This window comes from Ipomoea triloba, chromosome 6 (assembly GCF_003576645.1).
Source record: "Ipomoea triloba cultivar NCNSP0323 chromosome 6, ASM357664v1".
In the NCBI taxonomy this organism is placed as follows: domain Eukaryota; kingdom Viridiplantae; phylum Streptophyta; class Magnoliopsida; order Solanales; family Convolvulaceae; genus Ipomoea; species Ipomoea triloba.
The window spans coordinates 16,170,315-16,188,307 of record NC_044921.1 but is presented as its reverse complement, the minus strand read 5'-3'; the positions used below and the strand labels follow the sequence as shown (position 1 = coordinate 16,188,307).

The window sequence follows — 17,993 nt, the reverse complement described above, 5'->3', positions numbered from 1 at the left end:
CTCTGTTATAATGTTGTATGACTTGTATCTGTTTATAGCTGCTTTCTCAACCAAATGAAGCACAAAGAGCCAATATCGTCTCCACTGAAGCTAGAACTTACCCCCTCCCATGTTAAAGTGCAATCGGGTATCACTAGGACACAATGTCTTTGACTAATTAAGGTTTAGTTAGTTGGGTATACATTTAATAATAGCATGCATATATGAATGGGCAAAAGATGGTTGTTAGTTGTAAGATTTATTATAAAAAGGATGAAGCTAAAGGATCAAAAAAATTGTTTATAAAAAGGATGAAAATGTTTAGAAGAAGACTTTGTCCTACCTCGGAAACGAAAATAGATTTGCACTAATATAAATATAAATCTCTTTTACTATTTTAGTGTTTTTATGGGAAAATACACTCCCCCACCCCCTCTCCCCATCGAATTATGTGCATATAACAATTTTTCCTTCTGAGTTATTAAAGTGACGGTTTTCCGCCTCAGTTATTTTAAAGTGACAATTTTTCCTCCCTGTAATGTTAAATTGATACTTTTGCCCTTAAAAATAACTATTTCAATTATTTTTCTTCTCCAACAAATTATTACTTATATGTATGGAAGAGCGCAGTTCAGTTCAAACCTAATATAATCGAACACTGTAGCAATTGAACCTAAATAGTATGGACGATTATGGTTACAATTCAGAACCGGAAAAAATAAAATAAAATAATTATTTTTGAATTTAGACTATTTAAAAATAAGAAATAGAATTTACAAAAATAAATAAATTTCGAATTGACGGTTAAAAATCGAAATTGAAACCGAATCAAATCGATTGTTTGATCATTTTCACTATATATAACTACGGTTCAGTTCCGGTTCACGATTCTACAAATATTTTATTTTATTTTATTATTTTTTTGATTATGAATCGTAACCATAACCGTCAATACTATTTCGGTATGATTGCTATAGTGTCCGGTTAGGATCGAACCGAATCGTGGTCATCCATAAATATAAGCAATAATTTGTTGGAGAAGCTTGCATGGGAAGCTCAAATGGTCACAACGGTGAAGTTTGGTCAATTTTTTTAAAGGAAAAAATAGGTTTCTAGTTAGGCTATGTTTGGCAAACCTAGCTGAAAAGATAGCTGAAAGCTGAAAAGTAGCTGAAAACTGAAAAGTTATAAGCCGAAGCTGAAATCTAAAGAGCTGTTAAGCTAACTGTTATGCTTAAAAGTGTTTGGTAAAATTAGCTTTTTGATAAGCTGATAAATATAAAAAGACTAAAAAGGACATCTCATACAATTTAAACAGGTTTGTTTATATATTTAAAAATAAAATAGTGAAATCAATATATTTTAATAAAATATAAAGTAAGAGCATATATTTGAAAACATATAAAGTAAAACAAAATGTTTATAATTCATAAGATTAATTCATACAAAAATCAATGTTCAAACAAAAATGTCAAATGGAAATTACAACTAAGCATATTGAAGAAAAAAAAGTCAAAAAGATTTAGCCAAAAAGGTTTTAATTGGAAAGTGTAAATGATGTCATTTCTTTAAAATAATAAGATTAAAGATGTAAAAAAAAAAAAAAAGTTAGGAATCTACTAGCTTATTTTGAAACGCTAGCGTTCAAAAATAAGCTCTTATTTTAAGCTACTAGCTTATTTTAGGAACATTACCAAACAAAGCTTATAGCTTATTAGTAGCTTAAAATAAGCTATAAGCTCTGCCAAACAGAGTCTTAGCAAAAATATATTAAGTTTATCTTTTTTCTTTACCAAATAAATAAAGTGAGATAGAGAGGGCAGGTTACTATTGTATCACTATCATAAATGTAAACAATTATTTTACTTTTATGTCTCGGATTAGAAAAAGAAAAAAATCAATAAATTTCAGAGGAGGGCAAACTTTTTTTTTTTCTAAATATAAACGTTAGATGAAAAATGTTATCTTTTGATATCCTCGTAGACTTTTCTTCCTGATAAAATTTAAACTTTTACTCAATATATTATTGGTGTCACTTTCCACTAACTCAACCCTTAATGGCATTACATAGAGTTTCTTCAACTTCTCGATTCCCAGCCTCTTAAGTGTTATAAAGACGCACATTAAGTGTCCAGGAGAAACATATATACGGTGAGATGATAGCCATTGATCTTGTCAAAATCAACGTCCAGGATAAACACGGATTAAAAAAACGCGGTGACAATTTGGTCATTTTTTGTATTGTTCAAACTTAAGGTGTGTGTTTTATGTACTTAAGGTGCGTCATGTTAATACTTAAGGTACACCATTTTAATACTTAAGGAGTGTCAATTATACATACACTTGATAACTTAAGGTGCGTTTTTAGGGGTTCTCCCATGCAAAGCATATCTCCTATGAAAAATAGGGTTAAATCTAAGCCATAGATAAGGGTTGATCAAACGGACAGAATTTTGGCGCCAATTCTAACGTTTAGTGATAATTAGGGACTTTTTTGTCCTTTTGTAATGTCAATAACGGACTCTTAACCACCTTTGACTATATCCTCTTCGCATCTCTCTTTCCTAATCTCCATTGTTCCTTTTTAGAGCTCTAAATGATGACATACTTTTAAAATATATCAATGTAAGCTTTTAAGTGAATAAATTTAAAGCTTAAAGTGCTCACATTTATGCTTTAAGGTGCGTACTTTGAAAGCTTAAGATGTATTAATTTGAATATAGACTGCATTAAACTAAAAAGTTAAGAATTACAACTATATACAAAGCCTTATGTGCGTAAATTTAAACCTTAAGGCGCGTGCATTCACTGCTTAAGGTGCATCACTTTAAATTACAATTGCCAAGCATTAGGTTCGTCAATTTATTGCTTAAAGTGCATGATTTTAAAGCTGAAGTTACATCACTTTGAGTTACTACTTCTAAGCATTAGGTGCATCAATTTAAAGCTTAAGGTGCGTCAACTTACTATTTAAGATGCGTTGATTTAAATTAAAGTTTAAAGTGCATCAAATTGAATCATTAATAATGCCTTAGACTAAAAACTTGATTATTACTACTACCAATTTTAAGGTACATGGATTTAAAGCTTAAGGTGGGTAGATTTAAATTCTTAGTTGCGTGGAAACCAGCAGCAGTGGAAAACACTACACCTGCGATATTTTTGCTTCTTCTCACAATCTCACCTACGGTTGATCAAAAAAACGTCAAAAACACCAATAGAGCATGCAACAATGGAGAATGAGTGGGAGATTGCCTTCCAAAACACCGCTTTTCCATATTCAAGATCAATGGCTGAGATTGTTTGATGACCATTGGATAAAGGGTTGAGATTAAACCCATGTTCTCCACGCGGCTTACTAGCTTTCAGAGCTTCCCGGTTGAAAGTTATCATGCTCTCGCACCTTTTAACCAGTAATTAAAACGTATCATTTCATATACAAATAACAAATCTATTGTCGGACAAAGAGAAAAAGCCACACCACAAGTTCACAATGCAATATAATAATTTTTGCCGTCTTAATTATAAATTGCCATAAAAAATTAATTCCGTCATGAATAAGGTACCCACATTCTATGCATGGCACCAACGTTGCTTTCTATGTGCCGTAAGCCTTCTTTTCCCGATTATGATATAAATAAATTTTATATTTTTATAAGGGAAAATTATAATTTATGCCCTTACAAATATGTCAATTATTAGTAGTGTAAATATTGTCTTTCAATTTTCAAAATGTGACATATGTCGTCATTTTTCTGAATTATTAGTGGTGTAAATGCGGTTACCTGTCATTTTTCCTGTTCAAAGTTCACATTTTTTCTGAATTTTTCTTTCTTGGTTTGTTTTTCTTCCGCCGACAACAATGTTTCTCCTTTTTATTAAGGGAGGGATAATATATGTCACGTTTTGAAATTTGAAGGACAACATTTATACCACTAATAATTCAGTGGTGACATTAATAATTGTCATATTTGTGAGGGCATAAATTACAATTTTCCCTTCGATCTCCCATACTGATCTCCCACACTCATATGTTTTATAGCAAGACGCAACTGACGAAGAAGGCGTTTGTTTTCTCTGTTCTTATAGTTCTATATATAATTCGCATGAACTTGAGGTGTGAATTCTTAACAAAACGTTAAAAGATGTGATCCTTGAGTTTAGGTATTTCATCAAATAGATGTGCTTACAATTCAGTCGGGATTAGTTAGTGAAAACTGTGAGTAGGGACATCAAAACAACCGAGAATTAGATGGAGAAGAGCGAAAGGGGAAAGGGGAAGCATAATGAATACAAGGCTCACTGCCTCTTGCTACCATTACCAGCGCAAGGCCACATAAACCCCATTCTCCAATTCTCCAAGCGCTTAGAAGCCAAAGGGGTGAAAATCACCATAGCCATCACCAACTTCATGCTCAAAACCTTACAAGACTTCTCAATCAGTAGCCCCCATGTGTCCATCCAAACCATCTCCGACGGCTTCGACGAGGAAGCCTATCCCGACGCGCTAATCTCCCAAGTCTACTTACAAAACCTCCGCCGCGTGGGCTCTCAAACGTTAGCCCAACTTCTCCGCCGCCTCCGTGTCGGGCGTTTTCCGGTTAGCTGCGTCGTTTATGACTCGTTCCTCCCTTGGGCTCTGGACGTGGCGAAGGAGGAGAGGGTTATGGGGGCCTGTTTCTTTACTCAGCCGTGCGCTGTGGATGCGGTTTACTATTACGTCCATGAGGGCCTGATTGAGCTTCCCCTTGGTGAAAACCAGGTTATTCGAATTCCCGGGGTGCCGGAGTTAGAGCCCGGAGATGCTCCTTCGTTTGTGTTTGCGCCGGAATCCTACCCAGCCGTCCTGGAAATGCTTGTGAATCAATTCTCCAATGTGGAGAAGGCTGATTGGATCCTCATCAACACCATTTATGAGCTTGAGCACAAGGCAAGTGTTTTGTTTTCTTGTGTTAATTGAAGATATGGTATATTTTAATTAAATATTTAAATTGATTATACATTTATTATAGAGTTAATTCTTGGGAGGGTGAATTTACTATTGGCATTTATTAATTTTTTATTCCCCATTCTCAATTAAATCATAAATGATTTTGATATTTACCAATTTTTATTATCGTCTTTTAATTTGACCATATTGTCTATTTATTTTTTTCTAATTTTGGTTATATAGTTAAATCTATATTTAGTAAACATTAAATTTTAGGGAAATCATCAATTTGGTCTCTCAATTATTTTCCAAGTGTCAATATAGTCCATAGTTTTCAAATTAACCAATTTGATTATCGAATTGTTTAAAATTTCGTCAATTAAACTCTTCCAGAGACCAAATTAACAAAATTTTAAAAATGTGAAAATCACCATTTTGGTTCTTGGAAGGGTTTACTTGACAAAAGTTTAAACAATTCAAGAATCAAATTGGTTGAAACTGAAAATTAAAGAAAATGATTAACTCTTAAATTTAAGGGTAATAATGTAAAATTTTGGTTCTTGACATTCCTACTAATGATGAACCCAATGTATTTTATAAATCCAATTTGTCTATCTCAACAACTAATTTTTACATTATTACCCTTAAATTTAATGTGTATTGTGTACTAAATAGATATTTAACTAGAAGACCAAATTTGAAATAAAATTAATAGTCAATGGAACATTTATGATCAAATTGAAGGTTGGCCTGGGGATGAAAATTGGTAAATGTCAATAGTTAATGGGTCATTTATAGCCTAAGTGAAAGTCTATGATAAAAATTGATAAATGTAAATAGCCAAGGGACCTTGAATTATTTTTTTAAGGAATTTTTTTTTTTGAGTACTACTGACTCTGTTACAATACTTTATTTAATTTATATATAGAGTTCTACTATACATACTCTCAACTTCTACTCCCTTATTTCTACTCCTTGATGGCAAACAATGAGAGTGATGGGTTATTTTCATCACGTGGGTCCACAGAAAAATGTCTATATCAAGAGCTTATATTATGGGCAAAAACTTGTGTGAGTCCATCTCACGGGTTCAATCCGTGAGACGTGTCGGATCTTTGATTGGTGAGATCAAAGATCCAACCCATTAAAAAAAAAAATCCGACCTGTCATACAGATTGAGACACGCGAGACGGTTTGACAAAAGTGTTACCCTATATTATGAGATGGAGTAAAAGTTGAGAGTATAAATTGGGAGTCCACCAACTATTTTTCTTATATATATGTGGTTGATGGATCATAGTGAAACTTTTCATAGACTTAACTCAAATACTAAATTAAATGACTTGTTACATCTCAATAAAAGTCTAAAATGATAGTTGCATTCCAAATTCTTTATTATTTAATATATTTGATAACCAACCATCTTAAATTTTAATTTACGCCTATGCTTTTTTTTTTTTTTTTAATGTTTTCTTAATTTAAGTTGAGTACAGATAATTGATTGGATGGGGAAGTTATGGGCGGTGAGGACGGTTGGGCCAACTATACCATCAGCCTACCTTGACAATCGCCTGCCGGACGATAGAGAATACGATCTTAGCATGTTTAAACCAATGACTGAGATTTGCATGAAATGGTTAGATGATCAACAAGACAAGTCCGTCATTTATGTATCATTTGGAAGTCTTGTAAGTTTACAAGGACAACAAATGGAGGAATTGGCATGGGGTTTGTGGAAGAGCAATAAACCCTTCTTATGGATTGTGAGATCCACCGAGGAAGCGAATAAGCTTCCCGAGAATTTTGTTGGGATGGCAACGGAGGAAGGCAGAGGACTGGTGGTAACGTGGTGCCCACAGTTGCAAGTCTTGGCGCATCGATCGTTAGGGTGCTTTGTAACGCATTGCGGGTGGAACTCGACGTTAGAAGCGATTAGTCTGGGAGTCCCGATGGTGGCTGTGCCCCAATGGTCGGACCAAATCACCAATGCGAAACTCGTGATGGATGCGTGGAAAATTGGGGTTAGGGTGAAGTTAGACGAGAAAGGTGTGGCTAAGAGAGAGGAGATGGAAGAGTGTATAAGGAGGGTGATGGGGGAAGAAGAAATGAGAGCAAATATGAACAAGTGGAAGCAAGTTTGTAGAGAGGCAATGGAGGAAGGGGGTAGTTCGGACCGCAATATTCAAGACTTTGTTTCTTGTTTAGTTTCCAAATCTATGACCAATTAAAAGCAATATCCAAGACTAATTAGTTTTATGTTTGATTGCCAAATAAACATGAAATTTGTTTGTTTAAATGAAGTGCAAGTTTATCATTTGTATAACATGCACAAAACGTTTTGAGTCTAGTTTAATGCATGGTAGTGTAACTTAATTTGTACATTCTTGTGTGCTTGTTCTAAATCACAGTATTATATACTTTTCTTTTTGGATGATAAAGGGAACTCTCGTAGTCTCAGTCTCAATTACTACTTAGGAATTTGCATTGGTTAAACTCACTCCTCTAATCTATAGAGAATGTTGTGTATATGTTTCAAATATATGTTACCGAAGATAACAAATGTACAATCTATAGATCAATATGATAGATACTTGTAACTTTGATGTTTTATCATCACAATCAATAAAAATTTCTTTCACTCCCATATGTGAATGTAGGCTACAAGCGGATTCACATAAACACTTCATCTTTGTTTTTGTTATCTATTCTTGATCTCTTAATATCGTTTGTTTTTGTTTTTGTTTTTTTTTTTTTAAATCTTAACAGAGAACAACTATATAAATCAAAGTATTGCTACTTTGGAAATCTAATTTCCAAATCCATGACCAATTAAATTCAATATCCATTTTCAAAAAAAAAAAAATCAATATCCAAGACTAATTAGTTTCATGTTTGATTGCCAAATAAACATGAAATTTGTTTGTTTAAATGAAGTGCAAGCTCATTTCTATATCATGCAAAAAATGCTTTAAGTCTTAATGCCTGGTAGTGTTACTTAATTTGTAGATTCTTGTGTGCTTGTTCTAAATCATAGTATTATATATACAGTATTTTTTTTATGACAAAGGAAACTTTCAGTTGAACTCTTGATATGGTATTTGTTATTGAAGATGACAAGTATATGTACAGGTATGATTGTCTATATATATATGATACTTGTAACACTTGATGTTTTATCATCACAATTATTAAAAAAAATCTCTTCCACTCCCATGAACATAGACTCTCAGTTGATCCATATAAACTCTTCTTCTTTGTTTTTGTTTTCTGTTATTGATCTCTTGGTCCCTTTTTTTTTTTCAACAGAGAACAACTATATAAATCAAAATATTACTACTTTGGAAATTTAATATTTTTTGATTGGTGTAAATTGTCCGGTGTAAATTGTCCAACTCAAATTTAAGTGGGTTAGACAATAATGCCAAATTATATCATGGATTAGAGCAAGTTCAAAAAAAAAAAAAAATACAGGTTCATAAAAGTAATATTGTGGTTAATAAAATGAAACCAATTGATCAATCATCACTTATATATATATCACAATTTAATTTTTTTTTAGTAATAAAAGCATGATAAATTTGATTAAAGCAAATCAATAATGTCAGATGGAACATCAAATCACTCAGAGAGAGACAGTCGAGCCCCGGTTGCTTTGGCAAGCGTATGGGAATGCAAATTCCATGACAATGGTGAAATGACCAATAACAATTTAACTTACTTTAACGTTTTGATTTTGTTAATTATTGCTTATGAAAAAAAATGAATAACCAATAAATGTAATATAAAATATATTTGTAAATTTCAAGTTGATTAAAGTTGAGCACACTGGCTCTTCTTCCGCCCCGATCACCGTCGCAGCTCCGTCCGCCTCCGACCACCGCCACAGATCTTCTTCTTCCGTTTTCTTTTCCTTTAAATAAAATAATAGTAGGTAGGTATTGATGTTTGTGTTGGTAGTCTTGAACTCCCAACCCTACTTTGGCTTTACCACTTTTTATTTTCTCTATTATTGTGTTTTCCTCTCGTTACTTTCACGGGTTTTTTTCCTCTCGTTACTTTCACGAGCTTTTCATTATCATTAGCATAAATCGTTTAGTTTGGTTTCGGCAAGTGTTGATCTTATCCTGGGCGAGAAAAAAGTATGATGACGAAGACCCAGATCTTTGATGAGGCTTTAAGCTCCTTGAAGGAACATAGCTTCCTAATTATGAAACAGTCTGCGATTCAAGTTTTCTATAGCATAGTTAGAAAAGTTGTTTCTATGTCTGACTGTAAGGAATGATTTACCATTTCATTGATCGTTGATGTAAACATTTTATGTTATAATTAATGGAATAGCTACGTTTATCTTAAAAAAAAAAAGAAAGAAGTTGAGCACAGCTAAGTAAATTAGTAAATATCAGGGTTGTCTCTATTTTAATCTAAACCCTTCCGTTGCTTTGATATTGTTCCCATCTTGGTATTATTACAAAACCTCCTACTATTTGAATATCATATATTATTTATTTTAGCAAAAAAAAAAAGACAAAATAAATTCTTTAAATTGTTCGAATTGTGAAATTGAGTTATCTAATTTTAAACTCAAGCGAAACAATAATCTAAATTGAAAAAGAAAAGGTGTAATTAAATGCAAAGAACAAGTAATTCACGCCTAATTGATGTAATATCCGAGTGCTTGTTTCTTGTTAAAAGGCTGAGATCTTCTCCCACTGAAGATCCGATTTTGGATATCTGTTTGGTCACTACATCGACATTCGATCGGCTATGACCTATGAGAAAGACAACTATAGTTCTTTTTTTTCAATTTAAAAATTAAATTACTCCATCTGTCTTACATACTATTCATGGGTCAAATCAACTCTATCTTACTTTACATTTTATTTCATGGTGTTTATTTTTTTTTAAAAAAATATAATAAAAATATGTACACATTAGATCTACATCAGGAAAACAAGGCAACAGAAATGTAACTAACTAATTTCAACTTATTCAGACTTAAAACGCACTTTTTTTTTTTTCACGATTTAAGCAATTTTATTGGAGTTTTTATATTGTTGTTGCTCAATTTCACTATTTGATCAATTTAGACGATCTCTTGAAGTAATCTATAATTGTCTGGAAAAGCAAAAACAAAACAAAACAGCATATGGCATATATATATATATCATATCACTGAAGAAATGCTGACAATTAATTACCGAATAACCCCCCCTCCCCCCAAAAAAACTTCATTAATCGTAAGTATAGGGAAACATTAGAATTTTGATGCAATCAACAACCATCATTGCCCTTGAGTTCTTGGAGATACTCTAATTAATGTGCTCTTAACCTGCAAAAAAAAAAAAAACAAAAAAACAAAAAAACAAAAAAACAAAAAACAAAACAAAACAAAAAACACAAAATCAAAAGAATGTTAACACCAAAAGCTAAAATTAAATTAAAATAGTAGTCTATATATATACCTGGTAGATGAAATTTGGGGTATGAAAATGGTTGGAAGATGAAATTTGGCAAACATGCAGTAAAGCAGTTTGAGAAACAAGTTGGGTCCCTTTTGCCCTCACACTGGTCTACGCAGCATTGGACACAATAGTCTGGGTTATTGCAATTAGCCACAACAATGGTAGTGCTCATTGTTAATAATGCTAATACAACAACAATTGTTATCAGCCCTAAACCAACACTCTTCATGTTTCTATTTAATTTAGTAGCACATATGATCACCATTTATATATAGGTTTATGCATTAATGTTTGCATTTGATGTGAACCCCATTGGTAAATTAATAATAAGTATTCCATATAGGGAATTCATTTTCCTTGTAAGGAATCATTAATTTTAATTTTTTTAGTGAATATTTATGGCATTACCAAAGGTAGGTGAACGTTAATGTTGGTGTTAGCATTTGGTCAAACACAAACCAAGGGACTAACAAAAAATTCAAAGAAAATTTGAGGACTCAAATGTAATTATAAAGGTTTAAGAATGTTTTATTAAAGTTTCTTCCCAAAAAGGTTGAATCCCTAACTCCAAAGGTTCGACGCGCAACTGAACATAGATACTAGACCTTTATTTACTGTGCATAAGGAGTACCCTCACTATTCTCTATTCCAAACTTCATTCATGTGATCAACTGGGTTGTCCATGCGGGTAATGTTTTGTTAAAGTTATTAGTGACTTGGTGTGGTGTTGTGTGAAACATTGTGTCTAACAATTAATAGCTTGTGGCACCCGGTTGCACCCCTACATGAGAGAGAGTGGGTTCGAGCCTCAGTGGAGGCGATATTGGCTCTTTGTGCTTCATTTAGTTGAGAAAGTAGCTATGAACATATACTACATTATTGTAACAGAGTCAGTAGTACTAAAACAAAACAACTAATAGCTCGTTTGGTTGCAATGAGGAAGTTAGGGGGAAAGGAATTGCAATTTTATGAGAGAGGAATAATGTGCGAATAAAGTGAAAATTTAAATTCCAATGTTTGGTTTGTAAGAATAAAATTATTGAAAACTTCAATTTCAATGTTTGGTATCCATGGTAATTGAACGAGAATTAATAAGTAGTATAAATATCAAAATGTCTATACTTATTATAGCAGACAAATGAAACATCAATTTTGAGTTAACAAAGAAAACAATGTATCTTTTTTTTTTTCTTCTTTTCAAAATAGCAAAATTGAAAATACCGATATAAAATATCAATTATAAAAAAGAAAATGATGTATCTTTTTTTTTTCTTTTCAAAAATAGCGAATTGAAAATACCGAGAAAATATCAATTATAAAATTTTAAGAATGTTTTAATTTATTTAATTTACTAGTCACTTGGCATAGCATTGTGTGTAGTAATTTTGGCTCACTGGGTGATGGGGGTGTTTGGCAAACGGCTGATATGATAGCTGGTTGGTTTAGCTAGTAGTTGATGGCTGGTTGCGTTAAACTGGTTTGACCAGCTGGTTGTATTAGCTGGTTATAAAAAACTGTTTGGTAAATTAGATGTTTACTAGTAGCTGATTGAATGTAAAATAACATTTAAGAGTGAGTGTATTGTATTATTTCAACCTTTAAATATAACAAGAACATAAACACTTATTAATAAATAATTATAAAATTTGGATATCATCTATACTTTTTTTAAGGGCATAAGTTAATTATTTTTGTTTATTTAACTCTTATTAAATTATACAAGTATTCTAAAACAATTTTTTATTATGTATTTATTTTCTATTATTATTATTATTATTAAAAATAACAAAACCCATCACCCGTTTATTATTATTATTATAAAATAACAAACACACCACCCATTTAAAAGTAAATCCATTGATTTCAAATGATAAAATAGTCAATTTTATGGGGTGCGATGCTCTCATTCACTGTTCAGACTTTGCAGCTTTCGAGTGCTATGGTACCCTCTATCGTCCTGAACTGCATAGAACTTGAGTATGTAGTACCTTTTCTTCAAGTTAGATTTTTCCTTTTTTAATTTTGTTGGTGATAATAACTTGTAGTTATGATGCTATGTGTTACTCTCTTTTGCCCCAATTAAACTAATAAAGACTCTAGAATGCATTTTTTTTTTGTCTTTTTTGTTTGTTTGTTTTTTTTTTTTTTTGAAAACTCTTTTTTGTTTGTTTGTTTGCTTGCTTTAGATGTCATTCTTAAAGGAGAAAAATATGCTCTTTCATTAATGATATTTTTTTTTTGACACAGTTTCATTAATGATATTAAGTTGTGTTATAATAGTAACTTCTTTGTAGAATAAGCTACTAATAAATTTTCTTGAGGTATTATGAGTTCATGCTTATTTAAGTTCTTTATTTTGTGGGTCCCTAGTCACAGTACCTTCTAGGGAAGAACCCGATCATCCCAACTCTGAGATGTTAATTAGTGTCGAAGTCTTATTAAATCCCAATTTTAATTGGCTTGTTATTATATATGACAAAAGTTAGAAGAAGTTTGTACAATTCATAGGTAGATATGAGGGCATATATGATGTTATTATGACAAAAGTTATAAGCTTAATATATCTTACAAACTAGATATGAGGGCACATATGATGTTAAACACAGTCCAAATTACAGTTGCTAAACACTGAGTTTGAGCAATCGCATAGGAAATAATTAATATGAAACTATAGGAGATTTTCATACTAGAATTCAAGAATTGGCCAACTCTACTAGGGTATTAGGGAAACCATTTCAAGAAATCAAGTTGGTTAAGAAAATCTTAAGATCACTTTTCAAAAGATTCCAAAGGAAGGTCATGGCAACCCAAGAAATTGTTGGTTGGGAGACCAAGGCAATAGCTCGACTCATGGGTAGATTACAAACATACAAAATGAAAGTCTTGAACGAAAAAAACAAGTGTTAAAAACAGGAAAGTAGTGACATTCATAGCTGATGATGACTCAACTGCTTCAGATACTAACGAATTAGACGATGAAGTAGTTGTCCTATTAACAAAGAAGTTTTCCAAAATCTTAAAACAGATTAATAGTTAGTTGAAAACCAAGACGTGGAGGAAAATTTCAAAACAAAAGGGATCAATCTCCAAATGCCAGTTCTAGAGTAAATCTTAAAGCTTCAACATTTGTTGGGAAACCTTCCACTTCCAGATCCTTTCAACCTAAAGAATCTGGGTCTACGTGTTATGATCCCAAGGTCAAATGAACTAAATGTAGAGAATGTGAAGGATATAGACACATTCAGGTTGAATGTCTAACGTATTTGAGAAGAAAGAAATCCATATTAGTCACAACGTGAAGTAACGATGAATTACCTGAGGACATTCTAATAGATGAAGGTGAAGAGATCTCGGTTAACTTTGTTGCCTTTTACTGCTTTAAGTACTGCTGAGACATATATAGATTTTGTATCATTCAAGTCAATAGATTCTGAAAGAACCGAAGGAATTATACATTTTGGTTTGTGCATGCTCTACTGAATTGGCAACACTATTTTTGTAGTCAATAATTTATCATCTATACAGACTATAAAGTTCTAAGGCACTTAAAAAGTAATAGTGAGCTTAATAAGCAACATGAAAAATGACAATCTTTTCCATAAGTAATCATGTGCAAGAAAGGTAATTGTGCAAATGCACTTTTTCGAAAGAACACATTACTAAATTCTTCGAGTGCTCAATTAATTGGTTTTAAATGTGTTAAAAATCTATTTGCTAATGATTTCTATTTTGCAAACGTCTTTAAGGTGTGTTCCAAAGGTGTTTTGATTCGTTTAACTTTTAGCGTAAGTCTGGCACCACCAGCGCATGTTTCTCCCATGGTGACAACCCTTTTAAGGCAGGAAGCCCCACCCTTATATTTGTTGAGATGTTCTTGAAGGTCCATAATTTTTTTTCATTAATACTTTTAATAGTGGTTAATTTGTTTGGAATAACTGCCTTCTATTTTTTTTTATTTTTTAAAATAATTTTTTATTACAACACTTTTATAAAACCTATGCAAATAACTTAGACTTCACACAGCATACAAAACCAATGCAATATCACAACTCACAACATATTTTCATTCAACTAAAATCATAATACACAACGTAACATAAATCTAACAAATATTCATTCAAATAAAATCACAATCAACTCCAAATTTGCAATATTTATTTAAAAAAAAAAAAAAACTCTTGCATTAAAGTATGAATTTACACCATCAGTATGGTGTCCATTTTGAGATACTAGTGTGAATTAGAATGTGTAGGTGTGGAATGTGAGGAAAATATAGACTTTATCCTTATTTAGACAGGAGAGTAGATTTTTGGTCGAATGAATTTGCCCTTTAAGTATGATTTTGGAGATTTTGAGATGCTAATTAAATGGATTTCTCTATTTTGTTAATTAACTTTCACCATATATTACATTCTAATATAATTGTCTAACAATAAATTTTGTGAGATGCCTAGATGAGCATCAATCTTTCAACAACTAAATATCTAATAACTACTGATATGAACACTAAAATTTTCATACTTTAGAAAAATTATTTATCCCATCATCATTAGTAAGTCAAATTTCAATTTTTCAGTTAGACCAAATTGAACAAACAATGCGTTTGCCGGGAGTCAAACCTGGGTGTATTGCTTGGAAGGCAATTATCCTAACCGTTGGACTACAAACACTTCTCATTGCCATATGGATGCGTAGTTTCTATAAAAACTGTGTACTAACTTGGAACTTTGATAGCCACATTTTCAAGAATCAATCTCATACTGCTTCCCTACTGATGTATGTGTTGATGAGAATCTGATTTAATCTTTTTATTTCAGAATCTACCCCACTTTCTGGTGTGGCCAAACTGCATGCCTGCGTAATATCACAGTTTCTATTATTCGTTTGAAGTTTTTTTGGCTATTCCTCAAAGAAATTTGTGTTTTTTAAAGCTGTTTTCTGAATTTGTCTATCGAGCTTGAAATTTTTTTTTTTCTTCTCAAACACGTTATAAAGCCTCAAATTCGAGATCTTTTTAACTTGTATGTAATCACAATTGTAACACACAAGTAGGAAGTTATAATTAAATAGCTCTTTGTTGTTCTGAATGGCCTTTTTACCATCTTCTCAAGAAGTTGACATGTGTGTGCTGGTGATACCATCCTGCAGGTTTGTGATTATGCATTGGCTTAATGGTTTTGGTGATGGTTAACAAACAGGACTAGAGGTTATATATTAAAGATCTAATTATTGCATTTACTTTATCTGTTTCCTTCCATATTATAAATCCATTTCTTGATTACACTTTATCTGTTTCGTTCCATATTATGACCCTTATGTGGAGTCAAGTAAAGCTAAAGTGTTCAAAATATCTTTTCTAACTTCATTTAGCTTGTTATCTCTGCTGTGCAGTTGCTTAACCATTTTCTAATACAGGTCCAAACCATAAATCCTGCTAGTTTCTCTTTAATGGAGGACACCCCAAAGTTCTTTCTTTCACATAAAATTTTCCTATTTTGCAAAAAAAAATTGTCAAATTGCTATGTTCGATTTCACTACTTATATGCAGTGTGAGAGTCAAACAAGAAGAGGAAAATGCGTTTGCCGGGAGTCGAACCCGGGTCTATTGCTTGGAAGGCAATTATCCTAACCGTTGGACTACAAACGCTCGTTGTGTGAAAATGAATGAATCAAATATTAAAAATAATAACTTGGAATTTCATATTGTGTTGATGAGAATCTGATTTAATCTCATTTCAAAAAAAAAAAAATCTAGTTTCAGAATCTCCATTTTCTGGTGTGGCCAAAGTGTATAAAACAGCAAAACAGATATAAAAACCTGTAGACCAATGTATATTCCATCATCGCCCCAAGCATGACCACAGTAGCAGCACAAGGATTGGAAGAACAAAAATATCAAATCTCCACTCGTCAATGCAGCAAACACAAAAATATATTGTGTCTATAATTATTAAATTATGTACTTACAACTAACATATTATGTATGAGTTAATGTCATTTGGAGTCTTCTAAGTATAATGATTTTGTCACGTTTAATTCTAAACTTTTAAGTTAGTCACATGTGATCCTTTAACTTTTAAAATTTAACCAGCCTTATATCTTTCTAAATGGATGACTTTAGCTTACTTTACATTACCTAAACAACTAAAATTAATGAATGACCACAAGTTGACTTAACTTTCTATATTACTATCAAAGATGAGTGTGGTTAAGTGGTATGAAGTGACTTTCTTAAATGAGAAGTCATGGGTTTGAGCCTCAGTTGGGGCATATATGTATTTATTAATTGAATTAGTATTCCCAGTAATTTGGTTGGGGCAAAATAAATGTTGGTGCACCAATAGTTGGCTTTAACAACGGCTAAGCATTATCGAACAACCTATTTGGTTGGAGTAACGATTCTTGTGTGTATTATTATGATTACACAATGACTCGTTTTCTTAAAAAATAAAATGTTCGAATTATATATATATATATAAATATATATATATATATATATATGTATGGCAGCATGTGTCATTCCATTGTGCATTTCGCACCCTTTTTAACCTATCTTTCTCCTTGCATTAAAGATGTTTTTAAGCTATGATGATATTGATAACCACACATAAAATTTCCGTACTTCGCAAAAAAAATTGTCAATTATTAGGTTTACTACTTAATTTAAGCAGAGCAGAGCTTTGCATTTGCCGGCAGTCAACCTTGGGTCTATTGCTTGGAAGGCAATAATTATTCTAACCGTTGGACTACAATCACTAGTTGTTTGAAAATGAATGAATTTTTCTAAAAAAAAAATGTACAAACTTGGAATTTCATATTGTGTTGATGAGAATCTGATTTAATCTCATTTCAGAATCTCCACCATTTTGTGGTGTGGCCAAACTGTGTAAAACAGCAAAACAGATATAGAAACCTGTAGACCAATGGATTCCACCATCGCCCCCCCATTCTTGACCACATTAGCAGCACACAAAAAATGAAGTCTCCACTTGCAGCTTCGGTATAAAAAGTTTGGTAGCCTGTCAGACAGCCAAGGGGCCATCCCAACCGTGGGTACACTGCCAGGAACGATCCTCCACGGCTCCGACCGGCAAAGGTGCGGTGCTGTTACTCACGCTCTAGCCCCCTGGCCACAGTTCATCCACCAGGCTTTATTTCCTGTCTCCTTAGAACTCAAGGATACAGAGGTACGAGCCTATAGAACAGATCCTGTTCAAGTAAGGTCGTGGTCGGAGTTCACAGCTGGAATGTTATATTTGGGTTTCCAGATTCATAAGTGTTCGGTGTGGGATTGTTTGCATTTATTTGAACTTTGAAGAATGAGAAGAGTAAAAACCATAAATTTGTTCGGACCTCTCAAGTTTCTTATAATCTCAATTCGACCCTACGTTTTTGCAGAACCAATGTTATTCATTATTATTATCTGCCTATGTTGGTATGCACATTTTTCTATATTTTGGGGCGCAGCAGATAATAAATTAATAATGAATTTGACAGATTTCAAAATCACTTTACAATAGATGTATCAATTGTTATACGAAAAATAGTACTTGGACTCTCAGATTATGCTTCTTAATTTTATTTTTTCACACAAAAATTTGATACTGATATTTTCATTGGAA

General features: G+C 32.4%; 1 protein-coding gene and 2 non-coding genes across 3 annotated transcripts; 1 reads left to right on the top strand and 2 right to left on the bottom strand.

Moving 5' to 3' along the window:
• The first annotated feature begins 4,080 nt into the window (after positions 1-4,080).
• Positions 4,081-7,288, top strand: LOC116023166 (UDP-glycosyltransferase 74F2-like). The gene is made up of 2 exons (XM_031264145.1): positions 4,081-4,909; positions 6,403-7,288. Exons 1-2 carry the CDS (start codon positions 4,232-4,234, stop codon positions 7,135-7,137), a joined length of 1,413 nt encoding a protein of 470 aa, XP_031120005.1. The 5' UTR covers positions 4,081-4,231; the 3' UTR covers positions 7,138-7,288.
• An 8,658-nt stretch (positions 7,289-15,946) lies between these two features.
• Positions 15,947-16,018, bottom strand: TRNAG-UCC. Its single transcript has one exon. It is a non-coding gene; the product is annotated as a tRNA-Gly (tRNA).
• Positions 16,019-17,387: 1,369 nt separating this feature from the next.
• Positions 17,388-17,598, bottom strand: LOC116023865. Its single transcript, XR_004099455.1, has one exon. It is a non-coding gene; the product is annotated as a small nucleolar RNA U3 (small nucleolar RNA).
• Between the last annotated feature and the right edge of the window lie 395 nt (positions 17,599-17,993).

Coding starts and splice junctions, on each gene's coding strand:
- LOC116023166 (XM_031264145.1), top strand. CDS start 4,232: ATGGAGAAGAGCGAAAGGGGAAAGGGGAAGCATAATGAATACAAGGCT. Junction 4,910..6,402: donor TTTATGAGCTTGAGCACAAG/GCAAGTGTTTTG, acceptor AGTTGAGTACAG/ATAATTGATTGGATGGGGAA.